This window comes from Pleurodeles waltl, chromosome 12 (assembly GCF_031143425.1).
Source record: "Pleurodeles waltl isolate 20211129_DDA chromosome 12, aPleWal1.hap1.20221129, whole genome shotgun sequence".
Classification (NCBI taxonomy): Eukaryota; Metazoa; Chordata; class Amphibia; order Caudata; family Salamandridae; genus Pleurodeles; species Pleurodeles waltl.
In genome coordinates, this window is record NC_090451.1 from 705,606,670 (window position 1) to 705,630,481 (window position 23,812).

The following is a 23,812-nucleotide window of genomic DNA, read 5'->3' on the forward strand; positions in this document are numbered from 1 at the left end:
CTCCAAACCGAAGTGCTAGGCACCAACAACCACTATACCAGTCTAAGCCATCTTGACTCCAAGATAGATCAACTGACATGTGGTACAGTGAGCCCAGGACCCAAATCTGGGAGTACCAAGTGTACTTAGGAGGGAGTGGGAGAAATGCCACAAAGTGATGACGGAAATGCTTGAATCACTCAGGCACCAACAGACCCCCGAGCTGCATTACTTCAGCCTTTTTCCAGGCATTAGCACAGCCTGCAGAACTGACAAGGCCAGACCAACCCCCCTCCCCCCTCAAATTAGAAAAGCAAACTTAACTGGTTTTATCTTGCTTACGCCTCAGAGGTACAGCCAGCATAGGACCCATACTGCACACAGCAAACAAAAAAAGATGACTGGGAAGCTACATTATGGACCGACTGCTCTGGGTTGCCAAAGAAGCAGGAAGAACATTCAACAGGTGATCTGGACAGGCCCAGATTCTAGGTTTGTTCCGTGTGACAAATCAAGTCCACTCAGGAGTAAAGCAGGGTGTTGTTGGGATGCATTGGCCAGGTCACTACATGCAGAACGCACATAACCATGCATGTAGTGTTGCACATACATAATGTGGTAGTTCATAAACAATCCAGTCACCCATCATAATACTAATCAAGAAAGCAGTATATAGGCATGAAGAGAAAAAGTTTATGGATGTCTATTACGCTAGGGCCATACCTTTAAACAGAAGCTGCAAAGTGAAAATCCTTTTTCAGAGATCTCAAAGTTGTTCAGGATCAGTCTGGGGTGTACAGAAGCCTGGAAAGAAACCCACCAGACCCCCCAGCACAAGGACTAGTCACCTCTTAGTTTCTCTGGAGTATAGGAGAACCGCGTCTCCTAGAACATTGACGCAGGTCTTTCATATTTCCCTAATATGGTGCTAGCACTAGGCATGCACGCAGCGCTAGGGACTGACACAAGGGTGCCAGAACTGGTGAGCAGAGGCTAAAGCCACCAGGAAGCAAGCACAACTGTGCTTCAATGCTGAACACATATGCACCAGATCAATGAACACATTCCAGCGCTAGTGAAATTGCAAACATGGTATCCAGCCTAAGCTGTAGGCAGACCAAAGCTGTCCAACTACTGCAGTTAGACCTGCCCAAATAAGCCACTGACCGGTCAAAACCTCTTAAATAGAGGCCTTGTAATTCACAAGGCATGATCACAAGAAGTTATTGTTAATTCCAAATATGAATGAGACTATTTAAATATACTGTTCGTGCTCCTATAAAAAAAAAAAATTAATTGCTTGAACTCAGGTGCTGTGGCTGGCCTAACAGTCCCATGTAAATAGAAAAACCAGTAAAGAATATCCCAATACCTTCTCAGGAATGGTTGCAACTAGAAAAATGAGACCACGAATAGTTAACTGGATTTGGGGGGGGGGGGGGGGGGGGGGAAGAGAAGAGGGAGGAGATCCCAACTCACTGAATTAGAGAAATGTATCTTTTAGAATGTGGTTCCCAACCTGTGGCCCCTTTGGGGTCCGTGAAGCCTCCCGAGGGCATCCTTGATCACTTCAAAAATTAAGTGGTATTAACAGGTTAATGAAGCATAGAGTAAAACTGAAAATGTTAACACACTGTAAATGTCAAGGTTTGACATTCAAGTATAAAAATTAAGTTAGTATCCCAACATGGATTCGTTGGAACAATGCAGGTGCACCAAACAGAATATAGTATGGTTGTGTGGCCTCAATTTAAATTAGAAAAGGTCTAATCTTCCTATTACATTTATAATTCGTATTTTTATTGAAAATCAAATGTGTTCTCATTTGCGTTTGTGGGAGTGCTGGCTTCTGCACGGTTATTTTGTGGCTCACTACCGCCCACTTACATCTGCCTAGGAGGGGCAACTCCAGGCACCTACTCCAGAGCTACCACTACCAATCAGTGCTGACCCTGTGAACCAGTTCACATGTGACCGTCACAATCTCAATTTAAAGTGAAGATTAGAGAAAAAAGCCTCAGTATCAGAAAAAAAAAAAAACGTATCAGACCTAATCCGATAGCGAAGAAACAGGTATTCAGAACACTCTTGCACAAGATCAGACTCAACCTGCTGAGTGACCATAGACGTGCCATGAAGGACTGAATTTCCTCCCAGGACAGTCTAGAAGGGACAACAGAACTGATTTTGGCCTGGCCTTGACCAGACCCTATTGGCCTCTGCTTGACACTGTTTAAGTGCTTTCCCTGGTGATGCTTTAGAAGAATCCTGCAAGGGGTTTTGGACTTGAGGACGAAGTCAGTTGCTGGAATCTTAGACAGGGATGAACTGGTTTGGTGAATAACCTGCACTCCATCGTGGTCCCCACAACTGTATATCGATCCCATCCTGGTCTACCAGGACCACTAACAGTGGCACTTTGTGCTACTTCAGCAAACTTCAGTTCATCTCTAATGCCTTAATAGTGAGGAATTATTCTTTTTTTCTCCGTTTTACTGAGTGTAGGTTTTGCTGTTTTGCAACTTAAAACCACATGCATTGCTCAAAGTTAAGCCTTGCTCTGTAGCAGAGGTACATGGAGGTTGAGCTCACCTTTAGGGGTGTTAATGATTCACCGTCACCGAGTCTGCGAGGGTTTCAAGGTGTGAAGCCATCCACCACACAACAATCCACTCTATTGCAGCTGGACTGATAATGAAAAGCCAAGTAATTCTCAAAACTACAAACACTGGACGCAGGTCTATCAGAAGAAGAAGTAGAGCAACTTTCTTTAAGACCTGGACAAAAGACGGGGAAGTCTAGTAACGTGCTGTGTAAAGTCAACACCAGTGTGGGACCCCCAATCCAAGGTCTGCATGCATAAACAGATTGGAACTTCTGGACTTGTACACAGAAGATGAATGATGCCCCATTTACTGCAACATAACCTCGCCATGTTTTGGGGGGCACTACTTGACAGGCTGTGCTGGCCACATGTGCAATTTTATATCAAATTGATCCATGCTGAGCCACGACTCTTTACCATAAGGAGTCCATAGGCTCATTTGATTAAAACTGCTCAAGGAAACAGTCTCTGGTGATGCACGACATAAGAGTGAGAAAACTACCAACCCAGACCCTGGACCATCTCAGCTATAGAAGCCAGAGGGAAGGAAAAGAAAAAAAAAAAAAAAAAAAAAAAAAAAAAAAAAACACACGTGTTCTGAAGTTATAAATCCAGCCAAAACTGAAGCAAGCATCTGTACCAGCCTCCAGAGATGCCAAGGACGCAGCAACACCACATCTTGCACAAAGATGGGTTACAGATATGTAACAGTCAGGAAAGGGTGCACGGGAGCTGCATACACAAAGGACGCAGTGGACCCAGCTTAGAAGCATAGGCAGGGGCCCCAAACCAGTGCCATCCAGCCAGAACACTAAAAAGACACAAACATTGTATAGAAGAGTTTAATTCTCATATTTCAATACAAATTGACCCTTTAAATCTGAAACCAGAACATTGGCAGCAAAGGGGATTCAGAGAGTGGTTGTTTGGTGGAGTAGGGGGAAGGCTGGGCCAGAAACCCATGATTGTGAAGGTAAGCGGGGAACGATTCCAGTCTCTATCCGGGGGCTGGCATTTGCCATTCGTTCACCAGTGACATCAGTAGTACCGCAGTGGGGATCCGGGGAGCTTCAGAGGTTCATTCCTCGGAGATACTTTGTCATGTTGTGAGCTTTGTCGTTCAGTTTCCCACCATGTGTTCCAACCTCACCCATACAAATCACCAATGCTGAAAAGAAAAGAAAAGTAGACACAGTCAGACAGAGGAACCTGGACCTCAGGCCAGCTGATTAACACAGCAGAGCACTTCAGAGACATTCAGCCAACAATCTCCTACACAGACTGGTCTATTGGGAGCCAAGATGGTACCAGACCCAAAGCTCTGGAACTGCAGCCAACTATATTCAGAGCTAGACTAAGAGCACTGGGGCCTCAGCGGGTTGTGCAGAGGTGGGATTACCAGAGCCCACTTTCTAGGAGGCCAATGCAGATGTACATCTCACACGCAGGACCAGCAGCACATGGCTGTTTCAGGTGCAAGCAGGAGCGATGCACCTCTCATTCATGTAGTTTTGACCCACCTGCTGACATAAGCCAGCCTTCTTATCACTACCCACTTGATAAAGCCACACATTAAAATAAGGCAAGGCCATCAGTGCTGTGGCAGACCTAGGCAGGCCGGACCTGGAGGCTAAGAAGAGGGGAAATACTGGATAAGCTTCCAGGTGACTGGTCGGTCAACCTTTAATTTTACCCCAGCCCTCCAACATTACGGCAACAGCAGAAAAAGCAACCAATGAACTATGGCACAGACCAGGCAAACTCATGGTCTGCAATGAAATTAGATCAGGGAACAAGCTTTACGTTTCAATCACCCCACCCACAGCAATGTTCTCAACTTCAAACCTTAACACTTTGCAGTTATGTAATCTTACAGCAGCAAAGTCTGGGATTAGGATCAAAATGCAAGTTCCCTTCTGCAAAATTCTCAGCCTTTGCATGTTGACGAACGCTGCATGAACCCATGATTAACATAACAGGGAGCGGCAGAGAAGCATTTAACTGCACAGTACAGACCTGAATCACTGAAGATTCAATTGCATATGTGCCTGGTTGAACAGTGGTACCTATGGTGTCACCCGGACTGGCAAGCCTCCCACAGCAGCAGGGCAGCTTTAGAGTCAGAGGAGGAGGCTGGACTAATGCCTTCTCAACCAAGACTGGATTTCACATGTCCCACTGGCAGCAAGGAGTTTTGGTACAGATGGTTTAATTCAGACCCATTTTATAATTTACACCTACCCCACTAGGGTGAGTCCACCTGCAGGTGTGAAAGGGTGAATTCTAGTTAAGTTCACCGTCAAGGGCGAGTCAGAGAACTTCCAACAGTGCATGGCTCTTTAGGCAGAAATTCATGAGGTATCAAGTCGAGCACCAGGTCCTTGGGATCAATCACAAGCTTACAGCGTGCCCTCGTCCGGACAGCTGACTGGAGACCCCACCTTCAGATACCACAGACCACTGGCCCCAACCAGCCACCATCCACTGCACGCCCAGACCCTGAGCACCCCCACCCTCAAACATATCCTGGGCACCCCAAACATCATACCCTCACGCCAGCCTCTCGGGCCCTCACCTGTGCATGTCCTGCCTATTGCGATGTTGACTGTGGGGTCCCCGCCAGTGCTCTTGGTCTTCAGGTCCATCACGTAGTCGTCCGGTACCTCGGAGTTGTCCCTGATGAGAGAGCACTTCTGGCCCCCAACTGTGACCCCGTTAATGAACATCCCACTGCGTTCCTTCGCCGTTAATGTCGCAACCTCCGCAGCCTGAAGGGAGAGAAGGGTCAGCATCTTTAGACCGAAAGACCAGCACTGTGTGGAAATCAGGGTCACGACACATTGGGGACCAGACAAGCGGCAGAGCCGTGCGCAGGACATGTGCCAAAGCATCATCCCAGGGGATGGGGTTCCCCAGGTCCCCAGCGCTGTTAGAGGCCCGGCATCTACAAGTTATCCCCAGTGGTGAAGCACACATTAATGAAGCCTCCAAGTGAACAGTAGTGGCCTGAGGCTTCCCTGTACCAACCCCTCACCTCACCCTCACCTGCATTAATGGTTTGTGTTCAGTGTAGCGCTGCGAAGGAAGACTCGAGGTGCACCCATACATAAGGTGCTGTCCGTTAAGCACTGAAACGGGGCAAAAGCCTTCAAGGCCCTAAAACGGCCAAAGGTGGTACACCAAGAGTTGGCCCACAGGCCAGAAAAGATGCTTGGAGGACCCATGCGGAGAGAGCGGAGCACTTTCCTAGACAGTCCGGCGCCTCCTGGGGGCAAAGAAAGCACCCTTCAGGGACACGTCTGAAAACCCGTGGCGAGTCTGCAGATTAGACTAAAGGAACCTGGACGGGCTTAGGCGGGCAGGAGCACCTAGCAGTGAGGCTGGACCCTTTGCACCCACCACGGGGCTGCCTGGCATAAACTGCTATAAGACGCGAGTTGCAGCCGCGCACATGAAGGATACCGTATCTCCTGCTGGGAGCTATCAAGTCACCTGCATCACTTCCGGTACAGGCCTCCAAGTGCCTCATCCAGGACTCACTGACGGCTAAATAAGCAACCGCAGAGCGCGCAGTGGCCAGGCAGGGAGCTAAGGTACCAGCCACAAATCCAAAATGTCGAGCAGCGGGTCAGTGCCATGAAGCCACATGGTGTGGCATTCAAGGCAACGGGTTAAGGTGTCTAAAATGCTCCTGGGAGAACCGCTGGGGCCTTGTTAATCTTCAAACATTAAGGCTCGATGGAAAATTAGGTATTAAAAAAACCCTCTGGCAAGTTAAGCCTAAACACTGAAGGGAGAGATGGCTTGTGCGCAGACGGGCAGCTCGTGGAAGGGGAGAATGCCATCTCATAAGTTGGAAATGAATGACGTGGGCTGCCCACTGCACCACGCTGCAACCTGTAGTGAGTGGGCACTAGTGTGACCGGCAATATACCAACGGGTGAAGAGGGTAAACCCACAAGGTGGTCTATGAAGCACTTAACGGCCTAATGTTTAGGCCCGATGCTAGCTCGGGCCTTTTGTTTTTAATAAGTTAGTGCCTCAGATCAAATTGGGCCCTCATCTTAAGATGTGCGACCACCATATAGCGTGCAGTGAAAGGACTGGTGTTTGAACAGACCGAGTACAACCTCTGCACCCGAGCCAACAAAGTAATTACCAAGGACTAGGAAATCCACCACCCTCGAGGGAAGATCCAGGAGGTAGCCTGTAGTCAACACCTACCCTCATCTCTGCAGACATTCCTGGCTCCTGACTGGTCACGCACAGCGCCTGGAGCACAGGCTCGTACTGCGAGGCACATTCCTAAGGCCTCTGCCTGGAGTGGGCGGTTCACCTGGTCACGTGTGAAGTTTCCTTTGCAGCAGCAGAGTACTGCAGTGACCAGGATTGTTCCCCTGTCTTGGTAAGAGCCCCCAGGCTGCTTTCGAGAGGCCCCCGCACCAGTAATACCGGTACATTAACGGGTGTAAAGTGCTTTTACATAGTCCAGACATTCAGCCGAGGAAGGTGACCGAGACCGGCTTCTCTGCTCCCAGACTGCCTATCGGCCCAGGCGCCAGTTAGAAAGCAGCTTCTGTGCACCGGATGTCAGGGGCCAGTTTAAGATCCGAGAGTGCCGCGAAGACAGCAAGCTGCAGACTTCTAGGAGCCCGACGGTATAAAGTGCCCTGGATCAAAAAGAGCCAGGATCTGAAGGATGGAAAGCATTAGAGATTGCAAATAAACGTACTGATCTAGTCTTGACGCAGCCATAAGGCAATGCGCCGTGGGTTCCTTCCACGAGGACCACCCAAGGCCACTGACTGATTGCAGGAGGGTAGAATATGCTGCAATATCCAGCGGCATGGCCGATCCATGAGAACCAGAACTTGCATCATTAGCACACTACAGCTTTAGAAGTGTCTGCTCAGTGGAGCACCCAAATACTTCTAGGCACCTCCAAAGGAGGACCCATGACCGAGACAGTGCCTAGAGGCGCAGACGCCTGTGTACGATCTGCGAAGCCTTGGATCAGTGAGTGCTTCTGTTAACTATGCACCTGAAAGGCGCACTGTCAGTCGGGAGTTTCTTGGCGCTACAAGTGGTGCGCGCTATCCAGCTCTCTGTTCACTATCAGTAACAGGATGAGCTGAGCTGCTCAGTGTACCTAGAGACTCCGCTGCAGACGCGGGATAAAACCCCCAAGCATTATTTGCTGAGGGGGAGACCAGTCGCACATGTGGCTTCGAAGCACCTCAACTTGAGCAACTGGACCAAAGTGATCACTGCGGGCGAGGGGCACAACTGTGGAGCCTGCATCCAGCAGGAAGAGCTTCAAAGCCGGTCTCGGCTCTGGTCCTAGGCTGTATGGGCCAAGGAAGACGCATGGTCCATCCCAAGAGGCCACATCCATGTGTGATCTTAGGCAGTGCCGGGTGCCCCCATCACGCTAGTTCGGGGGTCTGGTGACCCCCCCAGGCTGCAGGAGCCGTCGCACTGCGCCACCTGGCGGCCAAGGCCCCGGCTGCATCCTCAGCCCCCACACTTCGTGGCTCTAGCGCCCTCTGGTGGCCGCTGAGAGGGCTCCTCCCGGCGGGGCGAGGCGGTACTGCAGCCTCAGGGTCGCTGCCGTGGGGAGTGTCCCGGGAGTGGGCCGAGGGTGGGGCCGACAGCAGCAGACAGACCCCAGCAGGGCCCGGGACTGAACTGCAAGAGCAACAAAGTGATCCAGGCGCAGCGCAACAATGTAGCACCGCGGATCCTGGCAGAACAATCCCGCGGTGGGGGAGGAAACAATGTATCCAGCCCAGAGCGGGCACACCCGAGGCCCAGAGGGGGCCACGTCCGAGGGCAGCACCAACCCCAGCAGGATCCCGCTGACACTGCCGCCCTCAGGACCCCCCAAAAGAGCCCGGGGAGCAGGCTACACTATGTTATAGACCCAGAGCATTCTTCCAAGCCCGGGGGCGGGTGAACAGCAGACGACCCCCCCCAGCCCATGTGAACATGGGCCAAGTCACCCCTGGAGGCCTCAGGGCGCTACAGAGGAGGGTGCGGCAGGTTAGTTAACACCCCCACCTTCTGGGCACCTCAGCACCCCCAGATCTACCCGGTATGCACATGGCTGCCAACACCCCTCCCCCGCCCCAGGGGCACCCGGAGCAGCACTCCGAGGGAGGCGCACCCACGCACGTGACAGCACCCCACGGGCTGTGCACCCCAGGAGACGGAACTTGCACCCCTCAGTGTGTGGAGGGCCCAGACACCCCACCTGGGTGCGGGTCAGGCACATAACCCACATGGCTGTGGGCCCCACCCCTACAGGAGTAACGCAAGACCCCTGCACCCCCGCGATCCCCCACGTGCAAGTCCAGCTGCACAGACACCCCACCCGCCCTGAACCCCCCCCATTTAGAATAAGCTAGCTAGGCCACAGCACCCCCAAATTGAATTCCAGCTGCAGATCCCACCTCCCCGCCCCTTCGTGAACCCCCACATTACGTCCCAGCTGCAGAACCCCCAGCGCCCCCACGAACCCCCACATTGCGTTCCAGCCCCCCCCCCAGCTCACCGTAATCTTGCCGACCGTGCTTTCGGGGGTGCAGGCCCAGACGGAGTAGGGGTTGTAGCCCACGATGGCCGCCTCCCGGCAGTTGGCGTCCTGCAGGCTGGTGATGTAGCCCTGCCACCCGCTCATCCTCGGGGAGTGTGGGTGCTACTGCTGCTGCCGCCGGGGGTGCACGGGGGTCCAGTGGCTGCACTGCGGAGCTCTGCGCCTCGTGCCGCTCTTGCCTGCCTGCTGCGCGCGCACCCACGGTCCGCGGCCGCCTTGCTTGACGTGCTTGCTGCCTGCCTTCCGCCCCGCGCGAGCCCGAACCTTCAGAAGCAAGTGGCGCGAGCGACAGGAACCGCCGGAGCCTCTTAAAGAAAGGGCGGAGGGGGCGTGGTCGGGGCTGACGTTCCCTCGCGCCGGCAGCGGGGCGTCCCGCGCTGGGCGGACATCTTGGGGTCAGGTAACGCTTCGACGAGCTGACAGGCAAGCGGATCCGCGACGTCTCGCCTGACTCAAAGAGGGCCGCCCACCCGCAGCGTCCCATGCAGTGCTCGATCCCGGAAGTGCAAAAAAACACGCCGAGGCGGGTCGTGACAGGCGTGATGACGAACCCTGCTTTTGGCGCTGAAGAACATAAGTTCTGCTAGCGGGAAAGCATGAAAGGGAAGGCGGATCCCTCCGCGCTGGGCGTGTGCCGCCACTTCCTTAAAGGAAGGACTATTTTTTTTTATCAAAACCAATCGGATTATTAAAAAACACAACTTTTAATGTTCGTGACATTAAAATTATATCAGAACATTACTTTTTTATCTGGCACACATTCCAAAAACGACGAGTTTTCACATTCCCTTGAATGAAATGTTTTCTATCTTCCGGCGGAAGAATACTTAGGTGTGGCTCATAAAACTTCCCTAAACTTTCTGCTCCGCAGTTATACTACTTCTCGGGAGATGGGTGGTATGGGGGAAGTTAATTGCTTTTTTCTGTCTTGCAAACTAAGAAAAGCATTTAGGGCCATATGTACAAACACATTTTCCAATTGACACAGAATGGGAAAAACCCTTTGCTATATCTGGCCCTTAATGCTTTTTGTTTGCAGTTTGTTGATCAAGTTTCCTAATTTTCGAGGAGCAGTTTCCCTTCTAATGCAAAATTTGCACACAAGTTACTTATTAAAATGCGATTTTTTGTTTCACCTTAAAAAGGACATACTATTAAAACTAATTCATATAAAACAAAAAGTATTTTGCATTTAATGTACAATTAATGATCTCGTGCAAATTATAGTATATACATGCCACTTTTAGGAAACTAAGAAATGCCTTAATTATTGTGGCAAAGGCTAATACATGGCAACATTTTAGCATAGAAAATTGGGAGATTTAAAAAAAAAATCTGCATAATCTATCTCCCCATTCATTTCTGTCGAAGCAGGTGGGGAAACGGATAAAATAAAGCAATTTTTTGCATTAAAAATTGCAATTCTCCTGCCTGGATCGGGTCTGTTAAAATGTCAGAAGGCCCTATAAGGCAAGTGACTGAGCATGTCTTAAAGATTTAGGAGGGTCAGTTGTAGTGCCCTTCCATACTGCCAAATATACAAAGCTTCCAGCGAAAAAAGTAGCTTTTTCGTCTGTCTGGTAGCCAGGGGCGGCTCCTCTATTTAGGCGGAGGAGCATCACCCCCACACACACAAACACACACAAGCGGTAGCTGCAAACCTTTTACTGAAAAACGATAATAAACTATGTTTATTGTCGTTTTTCAGTTAAAGGGGCGGTGCCACGGGGGTGACGAGTGTACTCCCCCTCACTGCGCATGTATGTTTGGCTGGCCGTCTCGGGCCGGCCAAACATACATGCACACTGGGCTCTCCAAGCCAGCAACACAGTTGCTGGGCTGGAGACAGCTTGCACATGCTCCCAGTCTGTCTGGGAGCACCCTTGGCTGGGCGCTCCCAGCCAATCCCGGCGCTGCTGAGCAGCGTCGAGATTGGCGCAGGGCAGGCTGGGAGCCTGTGCCTCTTTGCAGCCAGCAACGAAGCAGAGGAGCGGAGCGCAGCAGGAAGGGTACGTTTCTTTTCTTTTTCTATAAATTTATAAATTTATTTTTTATTTGTCCCCCCCGAACCCCTGCGTGCCTCCCTGGCCTTTTTGCCCTTAGTGAGCCGCCACTGATGGTAGCATAAAAGCAATGCCTCCTTTCTGCGTCTAATTTTTTGAATTATACAGAGTGGACAAACGTACACTTCTTGCCTGCAATGATTAATTGCATAAGAGCATGAAACAAAGAAGTTTCCCAAACATGCAACAGACCTGAATCTGACAAGTAGCCTTGATTGTGGAGGCAAAAACAATGTGTTATTCTAGGTGGCTCCACCTAAAATTGCCCCTGGTTCAGTATAAGCCAATGGTGAAAATATATTTCCTTATTTTTTCAACAACTCCCACTTTAAAACTGTTGGCATGTTTGGTTTCCTCACGTCCTACATGCAACTACACAGGCCTGAACACACTTTAAGATTAGACCTGTATTTTGGTGTAGGCCAAAACTTGCAATGCTCCTAATCCGATTTTCAAATACAACAGCCTTTTTGCTTCCGGAATTATCTGATCCAAATATGTTTCATTGGAGGACCCGGTCTTGATTCTTAAAATGTGTGTTAATAGTTTACCTCCTTGTGTGGTATGATTCATCTGGAAGTGGGACAAATATTGTTTTTTGATAACCTGCAGGCTGGATTTATTCATTAGCTCAGGCTTGATCCAAGGTACAGCACAGCATATTTCAGTGGGGATGTTGGCAATCCGATTAAGCCAAGGACATTTAGAATGCAGTTTGCTTGGCCATATAGCGAGCATGGTCTTAGAAAAACTCCCATCCTTGGATTAGTTCACAGGTGAACCCAATACAGTACATATTTTCGGGCAATTAAGGCTTTACCTTTGCACATGCCCACCTTAACCCTTAATGCAGCTTTCAGGATTCCACGATGACATAATAATCGCTATAAAAATAGATTCTACGTTTTCTGTATCATTGGTACGTTCCTGAGCCCCCACAGTGCAGTCCCATAGGTTCTACCAGCCAAGGCTTTCGTTTTATATGCCTGTAGGGCTGGCTCCATCAGTCCTCAGCTACATCTTCTAGAAAAGTGTATGACTGTCCCAGCGTAGTGGCTCAGGATGCTTTTGCTGTTTGCAGTCTGCCCATCCGTGGACAGTTTATCATCCAGTTGAATCTCCGGAAAGTCATTTCAGTGAACTTGATACAGCACAGAACCTTGTATTTCAAATGCTTTCTTCAGGTTAGTCTTTGAGTTAAGTGAAGTTCGTTTTTTTGGTGTTAATAATTAGTTTTTTTTAAATTACAATAGTTTTCAAAACATTTAAGTAACTGGTGAAACTATATCTCAGTTACAGCCAATAAGACAGCATCATCAGAAAAAGTAAGATACTTATTTTGTTGCTAGCTGTTGCTCGTACACCCAAATTCAGGACCAGTAGCTGTTTTTTCACGACATTTATGACGAGACTGAACACGATGGCTACAAGCACGCAGCTTTGTCCAAAGCCAGTGTTGATTTCAGTCAGGTGTGCATGCCCTATGTCTCACTTTAGGGGTATTTCCTTTGTGAAGCAGCTTCAGGGAACTGTTTTTTTTTTTCAAAAGCTCTTGCTTTTTTAGCATGAGCTATAGCAGTGTTCTGCCAACTGAGTCAAATGCTCCCTTCAGGACTTTGAAGACCATATACAATGATGATTTATTTATAGAGAGGTATTTGGAACATATAAAATGCAGTTGTGTTGCTTGGTCAACGGTATCATCATGTTCAAAAGTCCTCTTTTTGGATGGTCACCCCCCACTTTTTTGCTGCTGCATGCTGTTGCTTTTTACATGAAAGTGTACTGAGGCCTGCTAACCAGACCACATAACCAGTGCTCTCTCCCTTAAATTACAACACTATGTTTTAAACCCAATTGGCAAGGACTTTACCACCCCTGTAAGACCCTAGTAAATGGTACTAGTGGTACCCAGGGGACGGTAAAGGGGTCAGCAGGGCTGCAGCACTGATGGTGCCACCCTGTGTGACCCAAGTAAAAATGAAGCCTGCCATGTGAGTCTGCACAAGCAGCTTGTCTGCTCAAGTTTGAATCTGCCCACAGCAACTGCAGGCAGATTCCCCCTTACTTCCCATAGCACAGGTCAGCCGCCCTTAAGGCAAGCCTCCTATAGGCCAGAAGGCAGGGTGCACTGTATTATGAATGTGGACATATTTGCATGAGCATATATGATCCCGTGATAGCATTTGAAATGAAATACTGGCACGAATAACCGGCGGCCCATAGGATAACATGAACTGGCACCCGGGCAAACCCCAGATGTTTAGCTCCATGGTGACCTGGCCGATTTCCCCTGTGTTTTGTATCAAACACTATGCTTTTTAACCCTGAGCACAATTATCGTGCCCAGGATTAACTAGCATGTACCCTAGTGGCATCCTTAGAGGATGCCCACCAAAATGCCAGCATTCTCTTGCTTTGGCAGGCTCTCCAGAGCTATCTTACACCACAAAAAACAGTCTGCCCTCCTGCTGGTTGTGCTAACACTTTGCCAGGACGGAGGGGCCTGAGCAGGAAGGAAGTCACACCTCCTCCCTTTCAGGATGGCGGGTGTGATAGTAATCAAGGCGGTGAGCCGTAAAGGCTTTCACCAGCCTTGATGAGTAGATCCTTGTCCCCTACTTGAAGTTAGAGCCCTTCCCGCCCTGTCCAGGTTGACAGGCGGGAACATTATCTATGTAGTAGGCGTACACCCCCAAAAGACTAGCCGCACTTTTAGTGTGCGCTAGGAGGTCTGAGCAGCCGGTGGATTCTATGTAAAAAAGTGAAGTACTTCCACAGCAGGAAGTCATCACTGCAGGGGCGGACTAGCCACAGGGATCAGCAGCTCATTGGCCACTGTCTCTCATATCCTTAATGCCTCCTAAATCTAAGATTTAAGGGGCTCGTCTGACACCTGACCCCAGTTCTGACTTGCAACCGAGAATAAGCACAAAGAAGACATTGTCACCGACAATAGGACCTAGGACTCAGCTGTTGTGCAAAGAGAGGATATTTATGTGTCTTGAGGAAACTACTACTGAAACTGAATCCCTCTGAGTGAGCCCAAAGAAGATCGGTGACTTGCACCTCAGGAGTGGCAGTGAGGGTCTCAACAAGTTTCGAGCAACTAGCCTGTTTCGGTCGACCTCCAGCCACCGATGTACCCGTGGACTACTTTTGCCGCTGCCAAGGTTTGTCTGTCGCCAGCCCGGCAACTGACGGCTTCTCAGACATCACTGCCTCCAAAGTAGTTCCCAGCACAGAGTTCGACATCTGCAACGGCCGCGCTCCTGAGATCCTGCATCCTGAAGGAGGCGAGTTCGAGAGGAGCAGCATAGCAACTTTGGCACGACCAGCCCCATGATTGCCAGTTGAAAGGCCACCCTTTCACCGGGAGCTGCAGGACGTGGTGGCAAAGTTACGACTGTGCAATCCAAGTCCTGGAGCCCCAAAGGCCTCTACTTTCCAAGGGTAGAGTGTGAGTCCACCCCATAGTGTGCTTTTGTCAAGTGCTGCATTTTGACAGCACCTGTGGAACCCGTCAGTTCCAAGGACAGCCACAGCACCTCTGTACCAGGATCCTGTGGGCACAGTAATTAAAAACAGACTGTTGAGACTTGATCTAGGGACCCGCAAGACCTTAACTCCAAGTAGGATCCCTGGAGCTCACCTTAGAAGTGACCGATTGCACACTAAGATTTTCCCCATTGATTTCAATGGGAGCCATTTGACGAATAGAAATACTCTAATTCCCAACGCTTTAACAAATCATAACTCCCATTGTGTGTAACTTAAAAAGCTTGTTTTGATGTCTACATTACTAAAAAAAAATCTGCATTATTTTTCTAAATTGGTGTTGGATATCTTTTGAGTCGTGTCATTTACTTATTGCCCATGTTGATGTTGTGTGATGCTTTGCACATGTTCCTCTGAGTAGCCTGACCCCTCTTTGTCCCACCACCAGGACTGAGCTAAGGTTTACTGGTGTGAACCTTGAATCCACTTCCGGGTAACGTGCTAGTATTACATGGTAAGACTCCCCAGTCATACCACATAACACCGCCACCTGCTACACAGGACCTTTCCTGAAGCCAGCCTGAAGATGTGTGAGGATCTTTCTCTCTTCAGACTAGGTCTCTATGCGGGTGAAGAGCAATTTACTAAAACATTTTCAGCTCCATCCAACAGGGAAATTAAGTGATAATTTGTAAGATCATTGCAAAGCCCTTTTTTTAGAGTGGGACAATAACAGCAGATCTCCAGGAATTTTGAGACTCCTCGTGTTCCCAAATCACGCTGCATGCTGTAGTCAAGACAGAGTTCCAGATTGATGGTTTACACTGGTAGAGATATGATGGAATTCTGCTGGGACTGGCATTTTCATAGTTTTTATGTGAATATTGCCTTATAAACTTCTTCTGTGAACTTGGGGGTAGCCTTTCAGGTGGTATGTTTGACTGAAGTCATGGTCGGGTTCTTGTTATAATAGTCATCTGTGTTTAGCATTATACCTATCATCTTTCAGGGGGGTGGGGGCATGAAAGTTTCAGAGGCCAGAAAAGTGCTTTGTCCATACAGTCAAGCTAATACACCTTTCAAGATTTTTTGTAGGGCCCTCATCGCCCCATCTGACCAGTTCCCAGAAGTTTCTTGTGTTCTTTTTTTTAGGTGACATTGGGGGGCCTTCCATGCTTTCAAGTGCTGCTGCTCCTTCTAGTGGTTGATCAAGATAAGACACAAAGATTGTTGAGATCCTCTGACACCAACCCTCTAAGGCCCCCTTCTTATAGACTTACAACCAGAGGAGGAAGATCCTTCATGATGCTAGGGGCTAAAGCCTGGAACCTATTACCTAACTCTCTCCGGTTCACCGACACCAAATAAAAATTCAAAAAAGCCCCTAAATCCTGGCTCTTTTTGGCTTCAGATGCATTCTGTCTGTCTCTCATTCAACCTAGTTAACATCCCTATTGCTTTTTACACATGGTCACATAGGAAACCCTGTCATTTTCCTAGCAAAGGACCAGGATGCTCTATTGAGAGTGGCAGTGCACTATATAAGTACAACATTAATTCATCATGAATTTATATGCATCTCAGCTTTTTTGGGCACTTGGCTCCTCCTGGCTTCTTAAGGCTTCAAACAGGTCATTTTGAGCTTTAAGAATTCAGAGTAAAACTGTTTGACTGATGTCTGGAAAGGGACTTGTTTAGAACATTTGCTTATGCTATATGTTATTTTCAGAAGTTTTTCCAGACTCTCCATTTCTCCAAAGTCTAAAGAGGGCTTCACTTTAGATAGTTGTAGGTGTTCTCAGTTCTGGTGGTTGCGTACTTCCAGACCATATACTTTCGGGGTTTGCTTATCCAGATGACATTCTTCCTATTGGACTTCGGAGCCAAGTTCTCGGGCTGTAGATGTCATTGTATTTTGCATCCGTCTGGGTATCTAGTCAGGAGTGACGTTTTTTGCTATTAGTCGTTCATGGTCTCTCTCCATTCTTCTTACAGTGTTAATATCAACAGCTTGGTGCGAGGATTCTAGAATGCAAAACTGAGACCCACCTCAAGTTCCCCAGTGTTTATGCATTTCATTCACTAGCCTATGCACCAGAGGTCTTCTAACTGGGGGCAGGCCCCCCAGGGTGGCCTCAACTGATTTTGGGGAAGGGGGGGAGGGCTCTGGCCAAAAGAAGCATTATGCTGATAACAGGGCTTTGTTTTAGGCTGAAAAAACGAACAGAAGTTAACCAGTAAACCTTTCTGTAATGGGCTCTCACACTGTGGATACATTTAGACATTAGTAAGGCCTGTCTGGACAGAATAGTATGTTTGGCGCCATGTATTTGATTGCATTTTTATAGCAGTAGTATACTTAACTGTAATATTTAACTAAGTCTAGGCATATTTAAACATTGTCAATTTAATAGAATGATTGCGAAAAGTGTGGAGTAAGGTCACCAGGAGTGACCTCCTTCACTGAACACAATGCACCAGGAGTGACTTGTAGCACTAAACACAACGCATCAAGAGTGAATTCCAGCACTGAACACAAAGCGCCAGGAGGCAGCCCATTCACTGCATACAATGCACCAGGAGTGACCTCCAGCACTGAACACAGTGCGACAGGAGTGACCTCCAGCACTAAACACAACCCATCAGGAGTGACTTCCAGCACTGAACACAAAGCGCCAGGAGTAGGCCCATTCACTGCATACAATGCACCATGAGTGACCCCCATCACTGCATACAACATAGCAGTAGTAACCTCCAGCACTGTGTACAATGCATCAGGAGTGACCTCCAGCACTGAACACAATGCACCAGGAGTGACCTCCAGCACTGAACACAACACACCAGGAATGGCCTCCAGCACTAAATAAAATGCACCAAGAGTGACCTCCCGCACTGAACACAATGCACCAAGAGTGACCTCCAGCACTAAACACAACACACCAGGAGTAACCTCCAGCACTGAACACAGTGCACCTGGAGTGACCTCCAGCACTGAACACAGCACACCAGGAGTGGTCTCCAGCACTACATACAGTGCACCAGGAGTGGTCTCCAGCACTGCATACAATGCACCAGGAGTGGCCTCCAGGAGAGAACACAATGCACCAGGAGTGACCTCTGTCACGGAACACAATGCACCAGGAGAGAACGCAATGCACCAGGAGTGACCTCTGGCACTGAACACAATGCACTAGGAGAGGTCCCCAGCACTATGTACAATGCACCAAGAGTGACCTTCAGCACTGAACTCAATGCACCAGGCGTGACCTCCAGCACTGAATACAATGAACTAGGAGTGGCCTCGAGCACTGAACAACAGATATGGTCTCTGCATCTGGACTCAGTACCCCAGATGTGCCTCAGGTGTATGTGAATCCTCCATAATAGTGAGCAGAGAAGAGAGAGCGCTAAAGAAGCAACTCGAGGTGGGAGTGGACAGCTACGACTGAACCTAGCAGTGTGAGGTGGAGACCTGTTCTCTCCCCCCCTTTCCCAGTTTAACAGAGATGGGGCATTGACACTTATTGGCATCTCCAATACACCTTTCTTCATGTTTGCCTGATATGTGACTGATTCTGACCCAGCTGTGCCAACTTACCCAGTGCCACTCTGCTAGTAATTTTCAGGCTCCAGGGGTACATTTAGTTATCCAGGATGGCCTGGCTTTAAATCACCAATAATTCACAATAAATGCACAGACCTGTAGCCTGTCTGTTAGAGGCCTGTGCAGAAAAAGCCATGCATTATTGGACTGTTGCCCCAGAGAACAAAATGCCATCCGCTTCCTAAATATAGTGGGTTCTTTTATGTGTTTAGTAAGGCCATGCGCCTGACCCCAGTGTTCCTATGAAGACTTAGAGGCGCCTGCAGGTTTCCTCCATGTCCACCAGCACATGCCTGTAGATTCTGCCACATGCGCACTCAAGGAGTAGCAAAGAGCTGTCTTGAGCCTTAGGCGGCCTCGGCACTCCTCCCCTCTGACAGGTTTGATGTGACTTGAGGCCAGTGAGGGAAGCTTGTGTGGCATGGGGGGCTTCAGGCTCCAGCGCTCTTGCCTCACCCAGTGCTTAATTTGTGGAAAAAATAAGTGCCAGGGCCCCCGCCAGGAGGCCACCGCAGCCTGCACCACATATTTTCACCGTCAGCGCTGCTAATGGCTGTACCTTCACAACTTCTAGCCATCACTCTGCCACAAGTGTGACAGTTCATACTGTTCACGACACCCAAAACTATAATAATGGCTTGGGCGGCAGGTATTAGCTGTATATTGAATTAGTAAACAACTTTTGTTCTGCTCATCTTTAAATTACAAAAAAACAGCGCCACCATGTGGCAGCTGTCAAGTGCAAGTGTTGGCAATTAAGTGCTGGTGCAGAGCATCGGAAATCACCGGCTCAAATTAAGCACTGATCACACCACCCTACTATCAGTGCTAAATCCAGACTGAATCTGTGCGGCTAGAAGCCAGTCATGCAGCAGTGGGAGCTGTGCACGAAGACTCCCTGCTGTTGGGCGTCTCTGGTGCCTTCCGTCTTGGAAAGTTGGTTGGGCTCACCCAGCTTCTTGTGCAATCCAACAGTTGAGGAAAGAGGCCAGAGGAGGGCCAGGGCGGGTGAGCCGTGACTGTGGGGCATTAGAACATGTCCACTAATGGTATTAATCCCAAGCCCCTCACACGCAGCAATGGCACAGCCCTGGCAGTGCCCACATGGCTGAAAGTGATGTCTCTAACAAGGCTCTAAGTCTGGGCTACTCGAATTATTCAGCAGGGGAGGGCCAAATTATGCAGCATTGTTGATTTAATTATGCGGCAAGAAAAGGCAAAATATGTGGCATAGTGCAGCACATTCTGTGATCATATTACCTAATTATTTTCTCACTTCTATTTACACTTTTTAACACTGATTGGGCAAAGGTTGCACCTCATTGGATCTGCTTTAACACCCAAATATAGCATTAAGCAACAGAACGATTCCCAGCCAACCTGTGCATAGAGCGTTACTCTGTGCAGCAATACGTGTTGCTGCATTTTTAGCACCTTTTGAATCGTTAAAGCAAGAAGCAAACTTTTTTTTGTCAAAATCTGCAGACTATGCAAAAGATGATGGATTATGTGGAAAATTAGGTAAATCCATAATTATGCGAAAAAGTTAACGCCGTATATTCACATAATTCCAGAGGCCCTGCTCTAAGGGCATGGAGCTGGCCCCTGCAGGAGAGGTAGCACAAGTCAACACATGGGAGTGTGAGGGCACAGGCCGAGCCGGAGACCTGGTAGGCTCTGTGCTTTACCTGCAGGCAGGGCCAGGAGCAAGGGCCCGGGGACTAGTGTGCAGAGAGGTCTTTACCTTATCCAAGTGCCCTTGTGCCCCTGGGTGGACCACTCTCTGCCAGAGGCAAATCTTAACACAGCCTTTAAGTGGGAAGGGTCCCTCCGGGTCGCAGCCCAGTAGTAATTACACACTTACGTTGAAACGCATCCTCACCAGACTCCACTGACATCCGTAACTTTCCTGATAAAAGCACTGATGGATTTCTGAGGAGGACTCTAAAAAACATATAAGGTAGTCCATCTTATCGATTTCACATATATCACTTCTTCTTGTACTCCCCAAGACTCTTTGCTTTTACCAGGATGTTGTGTTTTTATAGTTTTTCACTAAACATATTTCTCTTGTATAGCTCGTAGGGTGACCACCCGGCATGGAAGCAAATTCAGGGCAGGACTGTAAAAATTCAGGGCAAAAGGTCAAAATTCAGGACAAAAATTTAGGACAAAAGGCCAGTGTTACGGACACCTCTGAGGAGGGGCCATACCCCTCTTCTTTATCAAGGAACTTATTTCGTATTTTTCATATTGCACTATTTATTCACTGTGCTGATTAAAAGATTGCCTCTAGGTTTGCCACATTCGGACTGGGGCGTGGCCAGGCGTCCAACATTGCGGACGCATGATCTGACGGCTCTGGACCTGGGTCAAACCAACTACCCGAGATCTGCCCCCAACATCGTAAAGAAGTCTCACAACTCACCGTGGTGAGTCGGTGAGGTGCCGGGATGCTGTGTGGCCTGGAATCGGAGCGGCAGCACCAGTGAGGGGACAGCAACTGAAGGAGGCGGCCTGCGGTGAGGCCTCCCTTCCGCCCAATATCTGCTTCTACCAGCTGCCGAATGGCCCGTTACTGGGGCGTGGCCGGTGAGAGCAAACTGCAGGCAAACGGAGCACGGCCAGCCTGGGTGAAGGCTGGGATGGGCACAGCGGCTGCGATACGATGAGGGCGCACTTTATTGTGGACCTGCGCGTGACGGAAGCCCGCTGAGGGACATGGGCCCTGAGCTTGTTGGACTGCGAACTACTGCTGCTCCCTGGAGGTATCGGCGGAAGCCTGTCCCTGCACCAGCGGCCATGTGAGGGAGTTTGGTTCCTAGTGTGGCGACATGAAAATAATTACATCTGGGGCCTAGCCGGGGCCGGCTGATTGATACGGCCCGCTGTGGACGGGAGGGGAGCCGCAGTGAAGCCTAAATGCAGCTCAGCAGTAGAGGCAGGGCGCAGATAGCACACTGTGCAAAGGCTTGCCCCCAAAGAAGCAGCAAGGTGAGCGGGCAATGTAGCTTGACAGAAAGCGCTATGGTGATGCGGCATGCGAAGCCACCCTCCGCTATGGAAACCCTAACTAGTGATAAGGTGCTGTTTCACAGGGAGACCCGATGGTGGAGATCAGAGGTGGTGGCTTGGGGCGAAAGGAGCTGAATTGCCTGGAGGCTGGCCCCAGTTTAGTCCTGGTACTGAGGTGCGGGGAAGGGTGGCGGCTGGCGACATTTAGTAGATGCTGGAAACTACTAGATCTACCTGCCTCGGGGGCCCAGCCGGGCTCTGAATGACCGGACCATCCACACCCTGAGGGACTTGCGGGGGGCTAGGGCCCATTCTCTGCCACCAGAAACTGGGCAGAGGTGACAGATCCTAAACACACCTCAAGGAGGTAAACCTCTGGAGCGACATCTGTGGCCCTCTGACCTTACGGTGACAATCCCTTGATAAAATGAGGCACAGCAAAACTAAGATCCCCAGGATGGAAGAATATGAACAGCGCCGCTCCCCGCCCTCGGAAGACTCGCCTTCCTCCACGCCACCTGAATGTGTTCCCCCCTACGAGAGCAGAGACATCAGGGGACAAGCTAGATCTTATCTTACGTGAGATACGTGACTCCAGAGAAATCATGGAACAGAAACTTGGCGCTATCACCACAGACCTCAATCTGCTGAAAGATGATCAGCACAAGTTGGCAGACAGAGTCAAATCGGCGGAACACACATTGGCCACCTTGGTTCCGGCACAGGCCGACCCCGACTCCATGTTGAAGCAACTACGCAAACAAGTGCAACAACTTCAGGACCGAGCTGAGGATGCCGAAGCTAGAGCACGCAGGAATAACATCCAGATAGTGGGCGTGCTGGGAGGTACTGAGGGACATCGTCCACCACTATTTATCGAGACCTGGCTACAATCGAATGTGGCTCCTGAGGGTCTGTCTGCTCTCTTCACAGTCAAACGGGCGCACTGTGTGCCTGCCAAGAGATCCATCCCCGGAGCCCCGTTGCGGCCAATAGTGGCAAAAATACTGAATTATAGAGACAGAGACATGTTACTTAGGGCCGCGTGGGAACGCGCGCCTATCATGGTGGATGACTCCAGAGTATCTCTCTACCCAGACTACACGATGTTGGTCCAGCATCGCTGGGCTTCCTTCCAAGAAGTCAAGAAACACCTCAGAGCACATGATCTTGTATGCGTACTGATCTTTCCTGCAAAGCTGAAAGTGATACATGAACAGCATTCTCATTTCTTTGACTCTACAACAGCGGCCAGGGAAAGGCTAGATCAGAATTTTCAAGGAACGCAGAAGGACCAACTTGGAATGTTAGAGGTCTGGGGACTCTATATAACCGGCGCAGGGTGCTAGCGCAGTTGTACAGACGTCACGCTCATCTTGCCTTTTTGCAAAAAACCACCTTACTACACCAGAAGCCCTAAACCTACAGTGCAAGTGACAGGGACAATCGTTCCACACCTCCTTCTCGGCGTATGGCCGAGGAGCAGTCATATGGATAAGGGTGGGAATTCCGTTTTCAGTCCAAGATACTAAGATTGACTCACAAGGAAGATTTGTACTGCTCAGGGGCTTTCTGGATGGAGAGCAGATAGTACTGTTTTTTTTTTATGCCCCACACCAGAAACAAGATGCTTTTTATGCACGCTTATCTACCGGGCTGGTGAACTGGGCTCACCTCCCTTGGGTACTGGGGGAGACTTGAATACGGCGCTAGATGTGCTCCTTGACCGCTCGCACCCGCCCCTCCCGAGTGCCGCACCGGTTCGACAGCCCAGAACATTGTGACAATGGGTTGAGGGGTGGGATGATGGATGTCTGGCGTTGCCGTAATGTGGTCTCAAGGGAATATTCCTTTTACTCCTACCCACATATGCTCCATTCCCACTTAGACCGATTTTTATGCACCGCCAGCTTGCAAGCCCACATAACCCATGCCACATATTTAGGTAAGATGCTGTCTGACCATAACCCGCTCGAGATCCAACTGAACTGGGGAAGGATACCCACCCAGATACCAATATGGCGCCTGCAGCCCACACTCTTGGAAGACACGGTTTACAGAGATACATTAGCTACTACTACAGACACGTATTTTTCAGAAAATACAGACATGGCCACCTCTCTACTGACTGAATGGGAGGCTTTCAAAGTGATCGTATGGGGGGCCTCCATTTCTATGAGGGTGAGAGCACGGACTGAAATTGTGACAGACCTCACACAACTAGAAAATAAGTTGGGGGCTCTAGAGAAAGAGGCGATCCTAGATGGCACCAAAAAAGAGCAATTACAAATGGCACGGATCCGGCATGCGGAACTCCGAGAGCACTTGCGAGTGGTAGATTACCGATCTAATACCCAGAGGGCACATGTGGAGGCAGACAAACAGGGCGCCATGCTTGCTAAACTAATCAGGCCACAACAATCTCCCGTGCCTATATCAATGATACGCATCCC

At 49.4% G+C, this 23,812-nt stretch overlaps 1 protein-coding gene across 2 annotated transcripts; it reads right to left on the reverse strand.

The window, feature by feature from the left end:
* Window positions 1-3,412: 3,412 nt before the first annotated feature.
* LOC138266922 (profilin-2-like) lies at window positions 3,413-9,678 on the reverse strand. 2 transcript variants are annotated; one of them, XM_069215679.1, is made up of 3 exons: window positions 9,138-9,489; window positions 5,160-5,352; window positions 3,413-3,752 (listed from the first exon to the last, which is right to left on the reverse strand). In XM_069215679.1, exons 1-3 carry the CDS (start codon window positions 9,261-9,263, stop codon window positions 3,655-3,657), a joined length of 417 nt encoding a protein of 138 aa, XP_069071780.1. In that variant the 5' UTR covers window positions 9,264-9,489; the 3' UTR covers window positions 3,413-3,654. The 2 variants fall into 2 exon arrangements, with proteins under 2 accessions (XP_069071780.1, XP_069071779.1); XM_069215678.1 differs by lacking the exon at window positions 5,160-5,352 and having other exon boundaries at window positions 9,138-9,678.
* Between the last annotated feature and the right edge of the window lie 14,134 nt (window positions 9,679-23,812).